Genomic DNA, 21,823 nt, shown 5'->3' on the forward strand with positions numbered 1-21,823 from the left:
TTTTTAACCCAGAAGCTTACTCGGATGCCAGCTCTGGATTCGGAATCGCCATCACCATCGGAGTCAGATGGAGAGCCTGGCATTTGCGGAAAGGATGGCAGACCCTCGACGGAAAAAGGGACATTGGATGGGCGGAAGCGGTCGGGTTTGAGCTACTCATTCTCTACCTTATCAGCATGGGAGGACCGCAACGCAACTTCAAAGTATTCGGCGACAATCAAGGGGTTATTGAAGGATGGAGAAACGGTCGCAGCAGAAACACGGCAGTCAACGAAGTATTTCGTAGAATCTTCTCTGTTATCAACGATTCCGCAGCATCGTATTCATTCCATCCTACCTACGTCACCAGCAAAGCAAATCCCACGGATGATCCTTCCAGAGGGGTCTACGGTAGCGCAGAACATCTACTGCCGAATCTCCACATCCCCAGTGCACTCGAACCCTTTATCATCGACCCGTTCATTGCATCCACAGACCCGAGAGAGTACAGTACGGACAGAATTCCATCAGATACCCTCGAGGATCTTACTCTCGACGGTGCCGTCGGCACCGTCGAGAAAGCCGCAGGAACCATTAATGACGCCCTCTATCACATCCACCTGAGCCAACAACGCATCGGCGAACATCTCACGTTTTAATGCATCACTTCCTCTCGACACTATAGCAAAACCCTCACCATATAGAACAGGTCTGACGCCAGCTCCCTCTCAACTCCGACCGCACTGTCTAGCGAGGGATAGATTGAGACTTTGGTTCCCATTGGAGACCAGAGTACCCACAGGGACGGACGGACATCATTTGGCCATCTCAGAAGAGGACTTGCAGAGGGTCCTTACCGTGATGAACATGTCCTGGGCGCCAGGAACCAGGGAGTGTTACGGGGCAGGTCTTCTGGTCTTTCATGTGTTCTGCGACGAACGAAACATACCAGAAGACCAACGATGCCCAGTAGACACTCGCATCATGTTGAACTTTGTAGCGAGTTGTGCGGGAACTTACTCGGGAAAAACCTTAGCGAACTACGTATATGCGGTGAAAGCCTGGCACACACTTCATGGACAATCTTGGGAGGTCCAACAAGATGAACTCAAGGCGGCATTGGATGGAGCTTCGGAGCTAGCTCCAGACGCAGCGAAACGCTCGAAGCGGGATCCATTTACAGTCAAATTCATTCTTGATATTCGCTCTCATCTAGATGTATCAGCTCCCCTCGATGCCGCAGTGCTCGCGTGTTTAACAAGCGCCTTTTATGCCTTATGTCGGGTAGGAGAACTCACTGTCAAATCCATGAAGACTTTTGAACCGTCGAAACACGTCAAGCGGTCAAATGTACAAATGGATGTCGAAGATAGGCACGGGTTGAGGGTAACCAAAATTTTCCTACCACGAACCAAAGCTGCGGTCGCAGGGGAGGGTGTATTCTGGGCACAGCAGAAAGACGCTTCAGACCCTAAAGCCGCTATGCTCAATCACTTCACAATTAACGATCCGCCGCGAGATAGTCATTTGTTCGCCTGGAAGCACAAGAAGGGCATGAGGCCTTTGACGAGATCAGAATTCTGGAAACGGATTAGTGGGATAGTCAAGAGAGCGGATCTAGGAAATCTCAAAGGCCATGGGCTTCGTATCGGAGGTACCTTGGAATATCTGCTGAGAGGAGTTCCCTTCGACGTAGTCAAATCGATGGGTAGATGGTCGAGCGAAGCATTCACCATATACCTACGCAAGCATGCGTTAATCCTGGCCCCGTATCTTCAGGACTCACAAGCGCTGGAGCCGTTCACTCGCTATACAATGCCAATGATACATTAACAAGGTGAGTTTACACAATTCACTCTTCTCCTTTCGAATCGGGAGTCCAGGCTGCGCCTGATGCGTCGCAGTGCTCCTTGTGTCTGGGAATCACGGCTCATCTGGACTTCCTTCACAGGTTCGAAACGGTGTTTCGGGTCGTAAAACCCTGCGGGTTTTAAGCCCAAATAGCTTCTCAAGTCTCTTGGACACTAGTCGTACAAATCAGATATCATTAGCCGGCTAATATAACTGTTTTTCTTCGCATTAACACAAAGACCAGCAGCTACACATAGAGTATAGTTTGAGGTCTGGGAGAATTGACCATCCCAAAGGAAATTTGGTCCATGTTGATAATTATATTAAATTTTAAGGAGGCACCTTTCACTGTTCCCTTGAGCAGTAGGAGTATTGCACTTGATTGAAAGAAACTGTGGTGGTCTGTAGTGATGTTGGTCACACATTCAGGCAGGAATAGAAAGGTATAATCCTTTCTGCCTCAATTTCCGGGTAGGCGCTTCCTCAATGATATCTAGGAAGAATTGCTCGTAAAGTTTTGCAGCACGTTGATCAGCTGTGAGATCCCCTTTCTTATCATCCTCTTTCTCATGAAGGTCTTGTTCCTTACCCCCATTCAAGATATGTAGTTCTACATCCCTACCTACCAAGTAAACTGGAGGTTTGAAGCGAACACCAACAATCTCAGTGCTGAGGTGCAAGCACTATCGATTTGGCTCTCTTACATCATCAATATTGCAAGTTTTATGCTTATGATTAGTTGTTCATTCTGGGTTGGAGTGATATCAGCTGGATGAAGCTATGATCCAAGAGAATGAGGCTTTGATGTCGTTCATGGAGTGCACCTGATAAATGCGAGTCATAGACTCTGAGTCAAATGTGTGCTAGAGAGGCAGTCAAAGAAATTTCCAGTTCAAGTGGGAATTAAGGACAATATCACAAATGAAATAGGTGCTGCTATCATATAGAATGGACAGAGCTGGTGAGTCTTCATCCACATCATTGGGATCTTCGAGGACCTATTAGCAGGCAGTCTCAATAAAACTCTCTCATCCAAAGCCCTCAGCAGAATGAGTAAAGCAGGCATTAAGTATATAAATGCAGACAGCCCCAAGTGTCAATGTAGCATTCAGAACACGTGACCTGGCATTTACTTTGGACAAATCTACAAGGACCAAATGAATGGCAGCAAGATAATAATATATGAAGTACCTGGGACATATTGGCTCAAGGATAAAACAGGATGTCATGAGAATGTGTACTTACTACCACTTTCTTTTGTTGATGACAATGATCTAGCACTGAACGAGGTCCTCTAGAAGAGTAGGCAGCCAGTTCAAGGTCTTGTCTAGTAAGATCCAAATCTCAAGGTGGGCACAACTGTCATGACCATCGACCACTCCATCACCAGTGCATTCAAAAAATATGTCACTTATGATATCCAAGTCTGATAAAATCTTCTCCTGCGTCTTCTTCTCCAGAAGCTCTTTGGCTTAACACCATCAGAAGACTCTAGGGCTCTTTGAATACATCACATTTTTTTAGTGCAATATGCCTGAATATATAATATGTCATCTGCATGGGTAACAGTGATTGTATTTGCATGAAAGCTGGTGAATCTTTTGATTTGTAAATAGCAATGAATATTGAACACTGACTTTTTCTTCATTAAGTGATTGATGTGATCAGGGCCTGTGTCAGACATAAGAAAGTTGAGGATTTCTTGGTGAGGAGCTTGCACTAGTTGACACTATGGCCTGACAAGCCAATTGTTAGTGCAAAATCCACATGCTACTATCGAGAATCCAGGTATCAATCATTAACATGCTCAAATACTTCATTGAGGGCCATATATCTTGCAGCTGCAACCTCTCCATTATGCATAGCAGTGTTCTTCTTTCATCATAACTCATGCACAAATAATGCATCATTGAACTCGTCCTTTTTCTCTCTAAGTTTTGTAAGCAATGAGATTGCAAGCTACTCCAAAATGTGCCATGCAACATTGATAGTGTTGAATGCGAGAGAGCTGGTAGATGTTCTAGCATGAGTCAAGGCGACATTATAAGAGGTGGGCCATCTATCTTTATTTTAGGCAAATATTGTATCATTGTAGAATGAAGGCAGTGGTTATATATAAGCACTAACTCCTCTTGAGACAGTCTGACCCGAGATGGGTCTTCAGACACTATAGTATATAATCTGGGGAAAAAAATCCTGACAATGTGCTACTGTTCTACTTTCCCCAAAGGGATATTGAGAATTTTGTGCATGGAGACCTGGATCTCGGCACCCTAGTTCAATATGGTCAGGATCCATAACTACTAGTCACTTAATTGGATGTGTTTTACCTCATCGTCATATGCACGACTATTGAGATAGTTGTCCTTAATCAATGTCTCCTTAAAAGGAGGAATGGGCCAGACCAACAATATTATTATATCAGGCAATGAACGTGATTCTAGGTCATATTATCCCCACAGGTTAGTGATGCTGTCAATCTCAAATGAGGTAGCCTAGAGTATCTGATGTCTTTGATGTGTTGGGGAGGTCTATTGATCCGCAGGCCTACTGTCATCAAGGCTAGATGTCCTTCAAATTCTAGATGAGTCTTTAATTTTTTTTTTCTGGTTATGGGAAATATGAAGTTTAAGGCCTAATATAGATCGCCTTAGGTCATACCTCAGGGCTACCCATAGTTAAATTAAGAAATACAATGGCCCTTCAGGCATTCTAGGACCTGTTGCTGTTGTCTCCTCCTCCAAGACACACAAATAGCCAAAGAAAGATCAAGTCTCCATCGTCCTCTATGATCCCGCAGAAGTCTATACTGTATATTATTATTGACTTTGTCGTTTGCTTCTTGTTCATATATGTATTCTAATGTCTTGTAGATTCATCCTTTTCATTCATGCTTGGTGTCTCTGCTTTTCTCTACCTGAAAGTTACTGGTACTGACTTCAGGTACTCCACTGTCCACTATCTTGTCTTTGTGACCGGATCGTCAGGACCGTTCCCATCCCTTATCACAGATAACGCACCAACATGTGTACGTATCTTGGCACCATGACTCATCTTGACTCATGCCACCAATGTGGCTTTTCTTATCTGTTTCCTCTGACTTGCACCTGCTGTGCATTGTATCTTTACCGTTGGATCGTTCCAATGTTTCTCGGTCTCATTCCACATTTGACCTCCCATCACTAATCAGGCTGTGTTGCTAGCGTACCTATACCCTTTCTATCTCCCCTTTACCCTTACCTACAGTACAGTAACCCAGCTCTTAACCCTTTTCCTTTACTATAAGTAGTCGGTCATCTTGTACTAGATTCTCTAACTTGAATCTACTCAATCTTCCCTCAAACATACTTTCTTTTGAAGCCCCCTCAGCTTCAGTCTCTAGTATCTTTCTTAGGTGCTCGTTGCGCCTAAGTCTACCTCAATCGATAGCCTCATCGTCGGACAAAACAGTCCACACTTTGAGCCTAGTGACTTCACATGACACACGTGTCTGTGATCGCTGCTGACTCGATGTCGCCAATCTCACTCACTATACCGGATCCTTCCGGTTACATCACAAACATTAGCAGATGACACCCCTCTTATGGCTCTGCATAACAGACCTATTTGAGTGTGTAACAGTTTTACTCTTCCTCTCCAACTTTAATTGACATCAGCCGTTTCTTGACCATGAAGTTTTTTCTCTCATTCTGCTTATACAAGTGAGTAGTTCTTTATCACAGTCAGGTTGGCCAATCATATATTCAAAAACCTGCAGTGAACTCTCAGGTAACAACCCTCACCTCTCCAAATATTCCACTTTACTCATCTCTACAAATGGAGCTTTAGTATTTTTAGGTGGGGGTGACACAAACCTTTACAGCCATATTCTGAACTAATCCATTCTTCAATGTCTTTGTCATCATTGTGTGCCACTCATCATTGAAACCTAAGATGAATGTTCTCAGTGATCCAGGATATCACTCAAGTTTGCTTGCAGTTTATAGATCAGTGTCTGTCAGGTAATTTCTTGCCCATGACTGCTCTTAGTATTGCTCATATCATTGAGTAAATTTTTATATTTATTCACGAATATCACCTTGACATTGCACGTGCACATGCTGTTGGAACCACTTCAGTTAGTATATCTTACATCTTTGGTATCTCTGCCAACTCTCAAGGTTCTCAAAACTCTCCACCTTCGCTACTTTGACTGGCTTCACAACATCAGAAATCGCTATATCCCTATCAGTGACATCATATATCCTGCCACCACAAGAAAGACAGTTGTACCCTTTCAGAATTTCAATTGATGTATGGGGGTGAGGACCAACTCATCCAGGCTCTTACAAGCACTAAGGTGTCTCATATCAAGGGAGAGTTCGGTTAAGTTGTCTTTGTCTTCTCTGGACAAGGCAGCTATTATCGTGGCATGGAGAAGCTCTTGCACCCAGCTCTCTTGCCTATCCTTTCTTACAGGCCACCACCTATTTTCATCCTTCTCAACCAGTTTCACAGTATTATCCTTCTTCAAAGATATGTTGCCTTCTTAACTCTTGAAAGTAAACTTTGCCTTGTGTAACCCTGCCTCAGACTCTGTGTGGTAGCAACAGTGATGGAACTGAAATATGAGTGGAAGGTACATCTCAAGATAGTGCATGCACTTGAATTTTACCTGCCTGAGTCGACTCTAAGGCTATGAAAACAAGGGACAGCATCAATAAACAGCACAAAAGGAATAAAAGGTCCGGGATGACCACAAACTAATAGCCATCTGAGCTTTGAAGGCTTGTAAACTGATGCTGTGTTGAAGATGACTAACCTCATACGTGGAGCAGGTAAGAAGTCCAATACCATTTGAGCCAGACAGAGTCTTGTAGCATGAGCATTCTCCCAATACTTCAGAATTCTGCCAATACTGATAATTTCAAGTCTAGAAAATTGAAAATCTGCACATGGAGACCTGCCAGATGCATTTTTGAGGTTAAAAATTGTTCTCACATGCAGGACAGATGCTACATGCTAGCCACAATTTTTCCACATCCAAAGTGACTCGGAAAGTTGGGATTTCATTTATAGTATCATTTATTTCTCTCATATTGGAACCTTATCCCACCTCAGGTCACTTTTATTGTCTTATGGATAAATTTAGACAGTATTTTTGTCAGCCAGAATCAAGAGAATAGCTGTAGAATTCATGAAGTTTGAACAATTTCGGAATATATTTATCTTGCCAACCAAACTCCAACCTCAGGCAGACATTTCAAAAATATCACACCATCTGGGGTGGCCTAGATCTTATGATAGATCCAAGGCAGGTGATCAATATCTGTTTACTTTATTTAAACTGTTAATGATCAGGATAAGGGAGTGCACTGTTAATTTGGATAGCCCAGCCCAGTTACAAAAATATCTACATAATCTACAGAGGCTGGAGTCTATCATGCTAGTGTGGCCTCCATCCAGAGAGATGTTATATGCACTTTGGTCGTTTTTTCCTGCTACTGCTGAAGATGCTGCTAAAGCTGTTCAAAATCTGAATTTTAAAAGGTGCAGCTACCTCAACCTCTACATCTCTCTTGCACAGCAAACTGGATGCAAATACCTGCCTAGGATCAGACATGCACTGGAGAAGGAATTCAACACCCTGACATGGGTGCAATGTATCCAATTAGACCATATGTAAGTAAACCAATGTCTGGTAGTATATGGAAGACTCTTTCTGCAGGGAAAAAAAGAGACTCAGTGATTGTAATAAATCCACTGTTGTAGAAGAAACTAGTTATCCTGATGAAAGCGATGAGGATAAAGCAGGCTCCAAAGAGAATGATTGAACTTTACATTATGGACTTTCAAACAATAATTAATGTGAGTGTTCATTACATACTCACACTTTAGTACCGACATTTAGTGCATATCCTTGGCCTACTAGTACATTGTGGACTCACTGACATTCATCATGATTATATATTGATGCTTGTGCTTTTGTACTGATCTAATGTCCTTTGTCCTAATAACTAGGCATCCTTGTCATTTTGATGCATCAGCGCAATACAATAGCATCAAATCAAATTCTCAAAAAAGGGAAACATTCTATGCTCATGCATAATCAATAATATGGGTCCACATCTTCCATGGTGCCAGTTCCTGAGTGTAGACACTAAGAAAGATCCAGCACCTTATGCCTGTCTTTGGTAATCTTCTCTCTCTCTGCCACAACTGGCCTGTTTAACAGCTTATAGCTTGTCACTCAGCCTTCATAAACAAGTTTGTTATGATATGCCAGATCTTCATATGTATCAATACAAACAAGTATGTTCCATTGAGTATGAGACAGATGTGTGGATCAGTGTATTCGATATAGCACTTCCACTTTGCTGCCTCATCAAGGTCTATGGTGAAATTTTCACAAAATCAACATTTGCAAACCCAACACAGGTTGTAGGAGAAATCATAATAGTTGTGCGGTATATACTCTCTTGACAGATAGGCTCAACAAAGAGAAGTTTTCAAAGCTGATGCTACATGAAGTCAAGTTTGGTGATGCACAGTATCAGATCATTGATTTTAAGGATAGACCAACTTCCATCCCTCCCTTCACTGGCTCCTTGCAGATCTGTTGAAGCATGTTGCTGTTCTGTTGGAGGAGTTGTTGAAGTATAGAGGTTTATCCTATTGGTGGTGGTATATACATTAAAATTATCTATCAAACTTGTCAATAACACATCAACTAATTCATACTTATGTTGTGCCAATGCTGTTGAGATGTTGGAGTGGCTGCTCCAGCCAATGTGCAAGCCTGCTGTGTCCTGGTGGAATGGATGATGATCGACTACGACAACCGCCTGTGAAAGGCTCTCCTGCTGACTAAGCTAATCCGACCCTTGCTGTCTCGCTCTATCAGCCTGCACTGGACTCTGCTAACCCCTGCTGGCTCACTACCTCGCTCACCCCCTGCTAGGGGGTGCCCCACTCCATGTGCCCCCCTTGAAAAAAACCTGGCGGTGCCCTTGTCACCTCATCTGATCCACTCGTGCCCTCTCACCCACTATGGGTCTTGTCTAACATCTCCCTTCTGACTCTTCGTTTTCGTTATCTTCTTCGTCGTTGTGTTCTTCCTCGTCCGTGTTATCTTCTTCTTCTGGTACTTCTTCTATATGCGACTCTTCCGCTCTACTCTCGTTCTCTCTTTGCTTTGCTAAGTTTTCTTCAAGCTCTCGCTGTTCTTCGGCTAACTTGGTGTCTTCTCTTGGTATGAATGCGCGCAGTCGTCTGGCGTGGAACTCTCCTGTGATACTTTCTCCGCGTAGTGTTTCGAGTTTGTATGAGTTGCATATCCGTGCTGCGATGCGGTGAGGTGGCGACCATTTAGGTAACAATTTTCATTTGGCTTCGAACATGTAGTCCATATTGCTGTGGTAGAACTGAACCAATTGTCCTGTATAGAATATAACCTCACCTGGACTTCGTTCTAGGACACATTTGTTGAATACTGCCTTTCTCTTAATTGCATGTGATACAGCTGCATCATAGCCATCGAGCTGTTGTTGCGCTACGTATGCCATATGGATGGTGATGTCTGCTGTGCGTATTGTTGATGTGCAATTGCTGAGATCTGTACGTGGCGTGTTGACTACTTGTCCGAGAAGTAATTCTTTTGGTGAAAATTTGAGCGCTGGGAGTATCTGATGGTTCAATGCGGTAATTGCATCATCCAACTGGTCTGGCCAGTTCAATGGAAGTCTGTCCCACGTGAGTCCTTCGTAATCATCTTCTCCGAGGTTCAGGGCGCATAATCGTTTGAGAACGTGCAACAGGATTTTGTTTGTGCCCTCTACTAATCCATTGATCCAGGGTGAGTATGCGGCTACAACGTGAGTTTTACAATTCCACTTAGTGCAAAAGTCTTGAACTACAACGTTGTTGAAGTGTCTGCCTCCATCTGACATAAAGGTCTCCGATGCTGTGAAATTCCGGAATATGTGCGATAGACTGTTCACTGTCGTTTTTGCAGTACCCGTTGACTTGTACTTGAATGCCCATATATGCTGCGAAAACGTGTCCAGGTATACTCCGAGTGTATTGTATCCTCGAGCTTTTGGCAGAGTAAGGTAATCTCCTACTAACAATTCAAACAGATGCCTCCGCGTTATCGGTTCTAACAATGAATGAAGGTGGGGTGTACCGAAGTTTTTGCACTTGCTGCATTCGCTAATGGCTGCCATGATAGATACGTCAAGCTTCGAGCTGTAAATGCGATCGGTTAGTGCAATTTTGATAGCATCCCGTCCCCAGTGACCCCCTTCTGCATGTTGCTTTGCTGCTAGTGTCTTTGCTTCCTCCTTCGTGACGCATTCGACCTTGGTTCGTGCTCGTACTGCTGTTCCTCCCCGCAATCGCCACAGTTTCCCTTCTTGTATTAGGTACTGTGAGGCTTGATGGCTTGCACGTTTCTGGCTTCGGATTTCTCTACCTTGGTCAATTTGTAGCATTGCCTCAACGACCTCGAGAAACACCGGTTCATTCATGAATCTTGTTTGGAGGTTCGACGCTGTGGATTCATCGATGTTAGTAGATATTAACAGTAGATCATTGATCAAACCCGAGCTAAATTCCCAATCTTCGCTTACTGTCCACTCGCTTCTGTCGACTAATCCGACATTCTGAGGATGGCCTTCCCATTGTCGACTGAGTCCGTCTGCAATTACGTTGAGTTTCCCTGGTACATGTCGCACATCTACGATGTTGTGAGCCAGTATTCCATCTCGCCATCTCGTATGCACTGCGTTTAAATGATTACTGATTAGAACATCTTTCAACGCTTGACAGTCCGTTTTGACCTCTACTGGAAATCCTCAGATAATGTCCGAAAATTTGTCTAGTGCAAATTTCAGTGCGGCAAATTCTAACAAAAAGGGTTTGTAATTTTGCTCTGTTGCTGATGTTCGTTTTGAGGCGAATCCGATTGGGTGGAGGTGTTCTGTCCATTTACCTGTTGGATTTTGCGTGCGGGTTCTCTGGGACAGCACTGCTGCAAAACCCTCGGCGCAGCCATCAGATGTTACTACGAAATTCGAGCCGTCGTACCTTGGAGCTTGCAGTATGGGTTTCGACACAAGAGCTGCCTTTAGATCCAGGAATGCTTTTGTGTGTTGTTCTGTCCATAGATTGTCGAGTTTGAAGTTGCGTAAGGTGTGTCTGTATGTATTCATCGTGTACGGGACTGTCAGTGGTGCGGCCTCAACTAGATCACGCAAAGACCCTTCTCGTCTGGAGTAATTCTGGATTAGGTCTCGGAAGTGACTGGTGAGCCCTAGAAACGATTCGAGGTTTAGTGCGTCTCGTGGTTGTTCCCAATTGACTACTGCTGTGAGTTTTGCTAAGTCTGGTTGAACACCTTTGGGTCCTATCGTGGCACCTGCAAACGTAGTTTCAGTCATGAATAAACGGCACTTCGTAGGAGAGAGAGAAATCTTGCGCTCGCAACATCTCTTGAATATTCGCGTTAGTTTCTCCATCATTTCCTTGAAAGTATCTGCTGTGGTCCCTCCATCATCGACGAATAGTTCCATAGTGCTGTCGGCTAGTATATCATGTAGGTTAGTTGCTGTCATTTCTGAGAATGTCGATGGAGCACCCATCAGACCCATTGGCATTCGTTTATACCAGAAGTATCTGCGACATAGAACACTGTGAAGGGCCGTGATTCCTCTGGAACTTCAACAGCATAGAATCCTGATGCGAAGTCAAATACTGACATGTACCTATGGCCACTAAGTCGCAACTGTTTGGCCCTAATATCCCCCTGTGGCATTGGTGCTATGTTTGTGACGCGATTGACCTCATTGAAATTTTGGCATATTCTCCACTTCTGCGGCTTATTTGCTGAGTTCTCCTTTTCAGGGCCCTCGACTACTTCCTTCTCTGGTAAGGTGAATGCCGGTGGTTGACCATGTTGCGTACACTGGTTGTTGACGGCCCTTTGAAGTTCTTCCAGCGTCATCCCTTCCTGTTCGTGCGCTTTCTTTGCCAAGACCATGTTTGCGCAACATTTGACGAGTTCCGGAGGTGCGTGCTCAATGATCCCTGCTTTCAGCATCTCATCGACCTTACCGTGTAGGAACTGTAGTTGCGGCGGTGTGAGAGGTCTTTGGTGGACTTGCAGGTTAAACATTGTCCCATCTGGTATATTCAGTTTGTGGATTGCCCCCGGCACTGGTATAACTTCTCCTAGTGAACATGCAAAAATGTCAGCATATTCGGTGACTAATGCTTTGACCTTTTTTAATTCTTCTGGAGTTAAGTCCTCGCCGTATTGGATGCGCTTAGTAATCCAAACGATCCTCAGAGGGTTGTGCGGGTCTGTGAGCCTCGTGTATACTGCTGCGTCATTCTTCAAAAAGTCAGTGGAGATTTCTTTCAGTAGCGTGTCTAACTCAGCCGGTGGTATTGGGTCTTCATCCGCATTGATGCATATTGGTATGATGTCTTCTGTGTCCTCATTTCCATGTGTGCTGATTCCTGTTGATTCTTGTGTGAGTACTGTGCTTGATTCAAAATCGTCGACTCGCCTTTGAAGGTTTCCCACTTCTACTTCCTCTGTGACTCCCTGTATTCCCACTGCTTCCTTGACCTTAGCTGTTTTGATCTCCCTTGCCGGTATACGATTGCGCAGTATTGCTGTGCCTCCTACTCCTGTGACGCTGACCTCATCAACTTCGTAGTCATGGACTGCCTTGAACGTTCGTAGTAGTGGTTTCCCAAAGAGGAATTCCCATCCTCCGCCGCTTTGGAAGACTTCGAATTCTCCCACCGCCCGGATTCCTCCAATTACGACTTCTCCTTTCCATACAGCCTCTGATGGGATGATCGTTCCGTTGGCCATGCAAAGGTGTTTCATTGATGGGCTCCAGTTTCCTAATCAATGCTTGATTCGGTTGAAAACTGATGCATACATGGCGCTAATCATGGCGCCTTCATCAAACAGTGCCTGAACTCGCACTACTTCTCCTCGCGGGCCTATGAATGATGTGTGATGCCGAAATGGTAAACAATGTTGGATATGGTGCCCGTTGTTCTTAACATCCTCCATCGAGTACAAATCAATGATCTCGTATAGCTCATCTGTTGTTGGTACATTGACAGAGTCTTTGCCTATAACTGTTTCGACGTGGCTGATGGGCTGGTCCTCGTACGTTGCCTCTTCACATACGAGGACCGATTGTTCAACTGGGTGAGGTACATGCTTTGCTTGGGTCGTCTTGTGTTCCTCTACACTGACGACCCTTGTCCTTTTCCCTGCTCCCATCGCTGCGCGTATTCCTCCTCAAACATTAGATCGATCTGTGTTGCGTGTCCTTGGTTGAAGTTCCCTAGTTCTCGTGCCGCTATACTGCGCCATATCTTCTCTTGTATGACCAACTGGGATGCTTCTGGTGCCGGACATGCTCCTGCGATGTGTCCATGAGATCCGCACTTGAAGCATTCTCCAGAACATATCATCGCACTACCTGGGCAAAGGGGGAACTGCGTGCTCTCGTTGACTCTACCATCTTGCCCGTACTTGGCAAACCACTGCTTCAATTGCTCTTCGTACGTGGTGATGCCTGCAGCAGTGTCTGGTTGGTGTGGGATATCGTTGACTCCACTGCGCAACATCTCTTTCTCCTCTGGTGAAAGCGGTTGACGTTGCCGCACTGGTGGTCTAGCCGTGGACGTTCTGGGTACATCGCATATGCGAGACATTGTGTTGTTGGATGAATAGGGTGTGGTGTTCGATGCTGTAATTCCGGACTGCGTGGTTCCAAGATTGGTGCGTTGGAGCTGTAAGCGTAAGACCTCGATTGCATCTGTCTGCAGACCTTCGAGTCTGGCTAAACGGGTGTTCTGCGCCTTCTCCACTTCCCTCTTCTTCCTTACTGCTTCTGCTTTCTCCCACAGCTTATTCGTGTCTATGGCCTTGATCTCGTCCAAGAACTTTGTCCAATCCGCGAGCCCCGGGGTGGTGAAATCTTTGATCACCATCGGCATATTCTCTCTCACTTGATAAACTAGGCCCGCTGTCTCACTTGTCCCTGCTTCGTTGACGAGTTGTTGTATCTGAGCGTGAAACCGTAGGTGAGCCCAGGTTGGGACTCCTGCTACTGTGACCTGCATTCCTAGCTCTTCTTCATTGATGCGCAGTGCTAGTATCTCTTGTTGATAGTCCAGGCCTGTTTTCTCTGCGATGGTGATTGCCAACCATCTACTGGTGAACGCGCTCTGTACGTCTGCCCATGTTGTCTTCTTCGAGCTGTCTAACTTGGTCCACCATAAGTCTGCGACCGATCCCGCTGAGAGGAGTGTGCTAAACACAATGACTTTTGCGGCTTCGGTCTTTAAGTCGCTGAGTACTATGTAGCGGTCTACCTCCCTTAAGAAGTTCTGGGCATTCTCGTCCGGTTTGCTATGGAACCATCCTGGCGTGGAGTTACTGGACATTCTGCGTGACGTTGGAGATTGGGCTGATGTTTGTACTGTGAGCTGCGAGTTTGGGGGTGTTATCGGCAGTATGGGAAGCCTTATCGTTAACGGTTTTACTGGTGTTAATGCGGTGGGCAATGAGGCTGGTAACGGGGTTTTACGGCTGAATTTCTGGGTCTGTTCTGTCGGATTAAATGGGGGCGATGGAATGTCTTCTGTGGGCCAAATGATAGCTTCTGGATTAGGAGCACCTGGTAACGAGTCTAAATCATCGTCTTTCTCCTGATTGTCTTCAAGGTCAGCTTTGTACTCTCCGTTATCTGAGGTAGTGTCCGGTAGGCTGCGATTTACGACTTCTGGTGTGTCTAAAGGAGACGAATTAGCTGATGTTGCAAGTGAAGAAGCGGTAGTGGAAGAGTTTAGGCTTTTATCTGATGCAAGGAATCGACCGTCTGTTCCTCGTTCAGGTAACTTTTTTTTGGTTGCTTTCTTGGGGGCCATTGCGAGGCTTTTCTATGTGTGCATTGAGGTGCGTTCGTTGACGTTTTTTGAGGCTGTGGTGTCGTGTTCTTGTCCAATCGGCTTTTGCTTTTAATATCGGCAGAAGCTTATTGCGAAACCCGAATCTCACTCTCTCACCACGATGGAGTGGCTGCTCCAGCCAATGTGCAAGCCTGCTGTGTCCTGGTGGAATGGATGATGATTGACTACAACAACTGCCTGTGAAAGGCTCTCCTGCTGACTAAGCTAACCCGACCCTTGCTGTCTCACTCTATCGGCCTCCGCTGGACTCTGCTAACCCCTGCTGGCTCTCTACCTTGCTCACCCCCTGCTAGGGGGTGCCCCACTCCAATGTTTATGCTGGCTGGTGGTGACAAGTAACCAATTGTGGCAGTCATGCAAGATATCTCATGTAGAGATATACCACTGACCAGTTGTAGATGCCACAATTTTCCAAAGTTAGTACCTTATCACATCTGTGAGGTTAGTATGGTAAATATAATCTTGGATGATGGTATTTCCTTCATGTCAGGTGATGAATTGTCACACAATTCCAGCAGTGGTGGTGGCAGTGATGGTCATAGGATGTTTTAAAGTCAGCCAGCTGAAATATTAAATTCTAATAGCATCATCTTATATCAATCTGATCCTGAATATATACTATAATCCAATATCAATTCAAGCAATATAACTACAAATAAAGGATGCAGCAATGACTGTTCCTCTCATTTTAAATACTTCACCGAGCACTCTATGGCTGTCATATCCCGTATTCTGGACCTATGTCCGACAATGTTCCCACACCTCATCTGGACCTCTGGACCTCCTATCCATGTCTCCAGTCCTCTATCTGTTCAGATCTCTGTACCTCTGCATATCCACCTATCTGGAGCCCTGCACTTCTGCACATCCACATCCGGATCCCTATATCTCTGCACATCGGACTTTAATACCTCCGCAGCTAGCCTGCATCATTCATTCTTTGTCCCATCACCCTAAGCACAGTCTGTCCAATTCCTGGATCCAATATCCAGACGCCTGATCTGCTATCCACCTCTCAGGATCTCTGGATCTAACCAATGTTTCATATCGAAACCCAAATCTTAAATCAGCGCCCATCCCCTTATGGTAATCACCTGTCTCTGGTCTTCGGTTATCTCTGTTTCCATTTTGCTTATTGATCCTTGTACTAGTTTCATCTCCAAGTTCATTTTCTATAATCCATTTCACTTACTAATATATTTCCACATGCTCGTACATAGCCTTACTCCTCTGCTTACTGATCTGCACAAACTTGCCTCTAGTATATAAACTCCTGTAGATACTCCTGTATTTCCTTAGTCTGGATATCATATTAGTTTTCGCACTAGCCTTCACACTAAGTCCTCATAACTAGGTCCTTTCTTTCTAAACATACACTTTAGGCCTAGGAAGGAATTCCCTAGGCCAGAGCTCCACTCCTCCACTCCTAAACAAGTTTCCGGAAGTTCCTCCAAAACTCTCCCGTGGTCCTCCAGACCTATTCTGCTTTGGACTTTGTCCTTGCAACCTTTCCTCTGTTTGCTTCTACTCAGGACTTGTCCTGAGTAGTCATTACACATATCTATATCAGGACACAACCTCATTGTAATTTCTGGAAGTTCCTCCAGAACTTTCCCACACTCATCTGGTGCACTTGTCCAGAAAGTCCTTCCAAACTTTCCCACGCTTCAGATGTCCTTCAGACGTCCTTGGACTTTCTTCAGACATCATTCTGAAATTAAGGGCATATACTTGGGTAAGGGGCGCAGCGCACGAGCTGAAGCCAAGCCCCTCGGATCCAGTCCTACCCTTTGTGCATGGTGTAGCACTGGACCTCGTGCTAGGCTCGTATTGAGCTATTTCCCTATGCATGTCGCACACGAATCACTTCCCAATGTTATCCGACACTTATCTGCTCAATCCGACATTTATCTGCTAATCCGATAAAGTCTGATGCTAATCCGACGGACCCGATGTTTCCCGCGCATCGGACCCAATACTTTCCCATGCACTTGTCCTCCCAATGTCCTGTCCTGTTGTATCTATCCCCACTAGGTGCGCAGTTATCAGTTTTCACATTGCTAACACAGTAGACCGTGTTATTATATATCCGCAGTACCACATGTCTTATTACATAGGACATCGGATCCAAAAATTACCGCTACTACTTTCACCTATAGTGCTCCGAAATTCTACATAGACACTAAGAGTATGATCTACCATGCCATGACATATGTGTTTACTACACAACCTCTCATTTAAGTGCCAGTTGGCACTGCCAGCAACTTCATGAAGAAATTGTAAAGTTCCTGGTCAGTGAGTAGTTTCACTTGGCTCATATCTAGTGTTGGAACATGGAAAGTGTGCGTGGCCATGTACCATGAGTACCAGAAGTTGTAGCAGCACTAGCTCCTGCAGCCTTTTGGCTCAATTCTACCTTCCAGATTTTAGACCTTCATGGCATACATGCACTGGAACTTAAATCCTTATGAAAAAGTGCAAGGACATCTTGAATAAGTTTAGGTCATCTGTATGGTTTAAAGGAGTGTGTGTCTTGATTTTGTCAGGCATAGGCATGGTAGGCTTAAATTTGGCCTGTGCTAATATAATGTTAGTCATGGTGGGTATATTATTGTAAGCACTTGCATGTTGATATTTGTGATAGAATATCCTTTGATCAGAACAGAATGATTGATAGTTACGTGGGCGGATCTACTGTTATCCTCAGGCTCAAGAGGTACACACTTACCGATCCATTGCCTTGAAGACTACAGATGTCTTTTGTAATAATATTTCATTCTCAAAGGATGTGATGCATGATGAATTTGTTGGTGCTACCAAAGAATTCTGTAGGTGTCTGCCATGTCTACCCAGGGATTAGCTTAAAGAACATCTCTGTAGAGAGCATCTTTAATGACAGTGATAATACCATGGCTGATTTGATATCTGTTGGTTTATCAAAGTTAGATGACTCCACTGACGATGGTAACCTTATGGATGTTGACCCCAAATTCATTATAATCAAGATGCACAATCATGTCATATATTGTGATTACAAGGCAACTGACAATCAGGCAACCTTGGACAACTCTCTGACTCCAAAGATTCCCATATTCATGAAGTCTGGACTCATAGATTATATTGTCGAACTCATTGTCACTGAGGACAAGGTGAGTAGTTTTTATTTCTGATATTTTTTAAAGATACTAACACTACATTTGTACTAGGCATTTCAACTTGTAGATAAAGGTCCCTTCCATTGACTTCTTTGATATCTCCAACCCTTGCTTTCAGACATAGATATTTCCTACCATACAAAAAATCATGATGAGGGGCTCATTAATCACCACTTATATTTCACTAGCCATTCACTATCACATATGACTAGAAGCAACTCTGAGTATATACAGACAGCAATCTCATAACAAGGCCTGTGATTCAAGTGCATACACAATATATTGCGCTGAGGATCATCTCATTATATATCCTCTTACTCTGAGATGTGTCACTATATATTTTCTTCGGCCTATAGACTACATGTTCAGCATGTGCCGGATTACCCAGTAATGTTTTGATAGCCTCCAGGGGATCATGGTGATGGACTATGTGCTTATCCTCCGGGTCATTCTTGAACCATAGCTCTCACTTCTTCCATGTAGCACAAGGAGATACTTCATCAACAATCTTGTGTAAGCTGCGTATGTTCTGATATGATAGACCATTCTCAGCAACCTATCATAGAAAGTCAGTAAGATGAACTCAATACCATAATGAACAGCACACACTCCAGGTATGGCCAAAAATCTGTCAGAAGACTTGTGCCCTATGTCATCCCGAATCACTCAGTAGGCTACCCTCCAGTCCAGCTCAGAAGCAAAAGGTGCAAACCTATTAACTGCAGCTGATGATCCCTCTCTGAGTCTAATATCCTCCATAGAACAACTTGATCCATCTATTGCAAAGTGTGCTAACCTTCCAATATAGTTAAAGCGCTCCCATGAAATCCGAGGAATCCAGACATAGCTTGTCCATCTTCACAGTCTCTGTTGTAAGGTTGTAGGTACCCACTTTTGCCCATGCTGGGACTTTCCTTTAACAAATCCAACACTCTTTGTCTTCCTCATGCTTGGGAAGAACATGTGTCGTTCCAACCTATGTAATATCCGTGGAAGGAGGGAAGTGCTTCTCATCAATAGGAGCATAGCCAAATTTCTCAGCAGTGAGCCTGTTTGCCTCCAACATAGACACTCTGTGTTGTTGGAGATGAGTCTTCACTTTTTGACAGAATGTAAGGTCATACTGCGCTGCAGGGTGTCCATCCTCATGACCTAGAGGCTGCTGGAGGAAGAAGAACTAACCTTAGACAGACTTTACTTTACACATCCAAAGAGATATTTACTTAACAGCAGCTGTATCTAAACATCCAGGCTAATTTGGGTGAAGTATTCGAATGGATCAAAGAAGAGGTGAGTCGGAATTTGACTCCAACAATTATTTGTTGATGGTTAATCAGATCTCATGTCACCTTCCTAATGGGTACAAGGTTTTGGTCAAGCTGATAGATATCCTGCCTAATGCTTTGGGATCTCCAGTTAGACCTTTTCTCTTATTGATGGTGAATATTAATGTGTGCATGGTGGCACATAGGGATGCCAAGGACTTTAAACTATGCCTAGTGCTGGCGGTAGGGGAGTTCACTGGTGGTGGACTAGTGATGAGAGAGCAGAGGCTGGTCATGGAACTTAGGAATGGGGACTTTGTGATATTCAGGTCAGGAGAAACTACTCATTTCAATTTGAATTATTTGGGTAGGAGGGCATCTCTGATAATGTATACTGATGGTAGGTTTAAAACATGGGAGAAAAATCAAAATGGTTAAAAAGATCACCCCCACTTCACATATTTATGACCTACCCCTACCATTATTTGATACTTTTACATGGATGCATGGGTAAAAAATGATTACTAGTACGTCTGCTGTGGCTGCGCTTGGCAAGTTTATATTTTATGAGTTCATTTCACTTGTTCAGCTTTCTATTCCAACCTCATCCATCTATGACATCCAAAAAGACGACTTCAGCTGGCCCTTATCTATCTACTCGTACTAGCACTAACAGTTCAAGAATAAGTGTGAAGCCTACACCTTAGGGTGGCTCCAAAGCAAAAGCTACTCCTGCCTCAAGAGCAAAAGCTGCTCCTGCCTTCAGAGCAAAAGCTACTCCTACATCAAGTTTATCAGCTAAAGGGGGCAAAAATGCAGTCAAAGGCCCAGGATTGACTGTAGGAGAAGAGAAGCTTCTCAAGGATTTGGCTCAGAAGAAGAAGGTAGCTGAGGATGCAGCTGAGGCTAAGAAAAAGGTAAGTATCCTAGAATTGAAAGACTATCGCTAACTTAAAGTCTCAGCCTCCAGAAAGCATGCTGCTGATTGTCTCTTAGAGGAGGCAGAAGAAGACAAGGAGAGGTCTGACAAGGACTTAGTATGTGACAGTCCACCAACCAGCTGTTGTCATTGCCTATATTCCCCTGAAAGGAATGATAAAAGTAGTAATATGGTAAGAATGATTCTAGATGGTGGCTTGAGTAGTAATATAGAGGATGATGACATTGATAACCAGGTTAGAGAGGGCTGGGATGAGGACCACCAAAATTAGGAAGAGGAAGTGGTAGATGAGGTAGATGAGGTAGATGAGGGCATTTAAAATAAGGAGGAGAAAGAGTTTGCTAGAGAGGAGGTAAGTGTATCAGCATACTAGAAAGAATTGGACTAACTTTTTGAGGAACGCACCAGACAGTTATAGGCCTGAAGAAAGAAGACGAGAAATTCAACAAGCACTTCAGCATCACTAGTATTCCAAAGAGTAAGGTGAAACTCAGCAACCTGAACAGCCCGTGTACCAAGTGCATAGCTATCTCTGCTTACAAGGCAATGTGTCTCTATGTAGCCACAGTTAACAGCTTTTCTTCAGCTTTGAACAGGGAGGAGCTCTGCTGGGACCTACTGGTGTCTAGCACTAGGGACAATGAGGTATTGTAGGAGAAGATGTCACTCACTCAAAGTGATGATGACTTGAAAGCTTACTTGATAGACTATGTGAGTATTTTCCTTTGATGCACCTCAGTTACTCATTCTATATCATAGACTTGGAAGGCTGCCAGCCAACTCAGAGGGGAGTTCATTGCCAAAGCCCGCATCAGTGTCCCTAGTACCTGTGGAATAGGAGAGCTAAAGCATGAGGAGTTGGAGAAGATGAGATTCATATACTGAGAAATTGATATTAAGGTAAGTGTCCTGTCTATTGAGAGGCTTTAGATATATTGAAGCTTGAAATTGCTATACAGAATCTCATCTATGATGACACTTCTCTCCTCCAGAACACCATCTTCAGGCTGCTACTATCTGTGTAATGATGGGGTCACAAGGGAGAAGGAAGAAAGTGGAGGCAGAAGAAAAATCCATTTTTCAATAATATACCCATTCTTGCATTGATATCAAGTGTAGTGAGACCTACATCTACCTTATATCCCTCTCACTCATCACTGATGAAACTTGAATCTACAGGTTAAATGTTTTTTATTAGGTATCATGAGAGGACATTCCACAGACTTTTCTGAAGTGCACTTCAAACCTAGGTTTAATTTTTTTTACTTGTGACATTAGTCAGCAGCTTATTTTATCATCGATTTTTTTTAGAATTGGATGGGATCACTATGCGAGCCTCCTGGAGAACTTTAAAAAGGAATGTCCTAGCTACCTAGAGATGATTTGGGATAAATTGAAGGAAGAAGGGGTTTGGTGCATAATATCTTTGGTCGGGGTTGGCTACTCATAGGACATCTTAGATGTAGAATATGATTAGTTTTAGTCTGACCTACTGCTGACACCACCCGACGTGTACATGTAAATGATCAATGCTGTTGGGCACTGGGAGTGCAACACATGGCATGAAACATATACTACAATGATTAAAATATATATTAAGCCTAACTAACCGGCTACTGCATACCTATAGTAATTTAAGATGGTTGTAT

The 21,823-nt window shown here is 44.1% G+C and overlaps 2 protein-coding genes across 2 annotated transcripts; one reads left to right on the plus strand and one right to left on the minus strand.

Annotated features, from left to right (window-relative positions):
- Positions 1-13,080: 13,080 nt before the first annotated feature.
- On the minus strand, positions 13,081-14,772 carry HD556DRAFT_1451522 (uncharacterized protein; the record flags this gene model as incomplete). Its single annotated transcript, XM_041307970.1, has 1 exon — positions 13,081-14,772. One exon carries the CDS (start codon positions 14,770-14,772, stop codon positions 13,081-13,083), a length of 1,692 nt encoding a protein of 563 aa, XP_041152158.1.
- Positions 14,773-18,915: 4,143 nt separating this feature from the next.
- On the plus strand, positions 18,916-21,059 carry HD556DRAFT_1314887 (uncharacterized protein; the record flags this gene model as incomplete). The annotated part of the gene is made up of 11 exons (XM_041301033.1): positions 18,916-19,012; positions 19,079-19,104; positions 19,203-19,259; positions 19,307-19,563; positions 19,606-19,634; positions 19,955-20,151; positions 20,209-20,271; positions 20,446-20,475; positions 20,500-20,526; positions 20,583-20,819; positions 20,934-21,059. 11 exons carry the CDS (start codon positions 18,916-18,918, stop codon positions 21,057-21,059), a joined length of 1,146 nt encoding a protein of 381 aa, XP_041152159.1.
- Positions 21,060-21,823: the final 764 nt, after the last annotated feature.

Source organism: Suillus plorans (assembly GCF_016647745.1).
Source record: "Suillus plorans strain S12 chromosome Unknown HD556scaffold_133, whole genome shotgun sequence".
Lineage (NCBI taxonomy): Eukaryota > Fungi > Basidiomycota > Agaricomycetes > Boletales > Suillaceae > Suillus > Suillus plorans.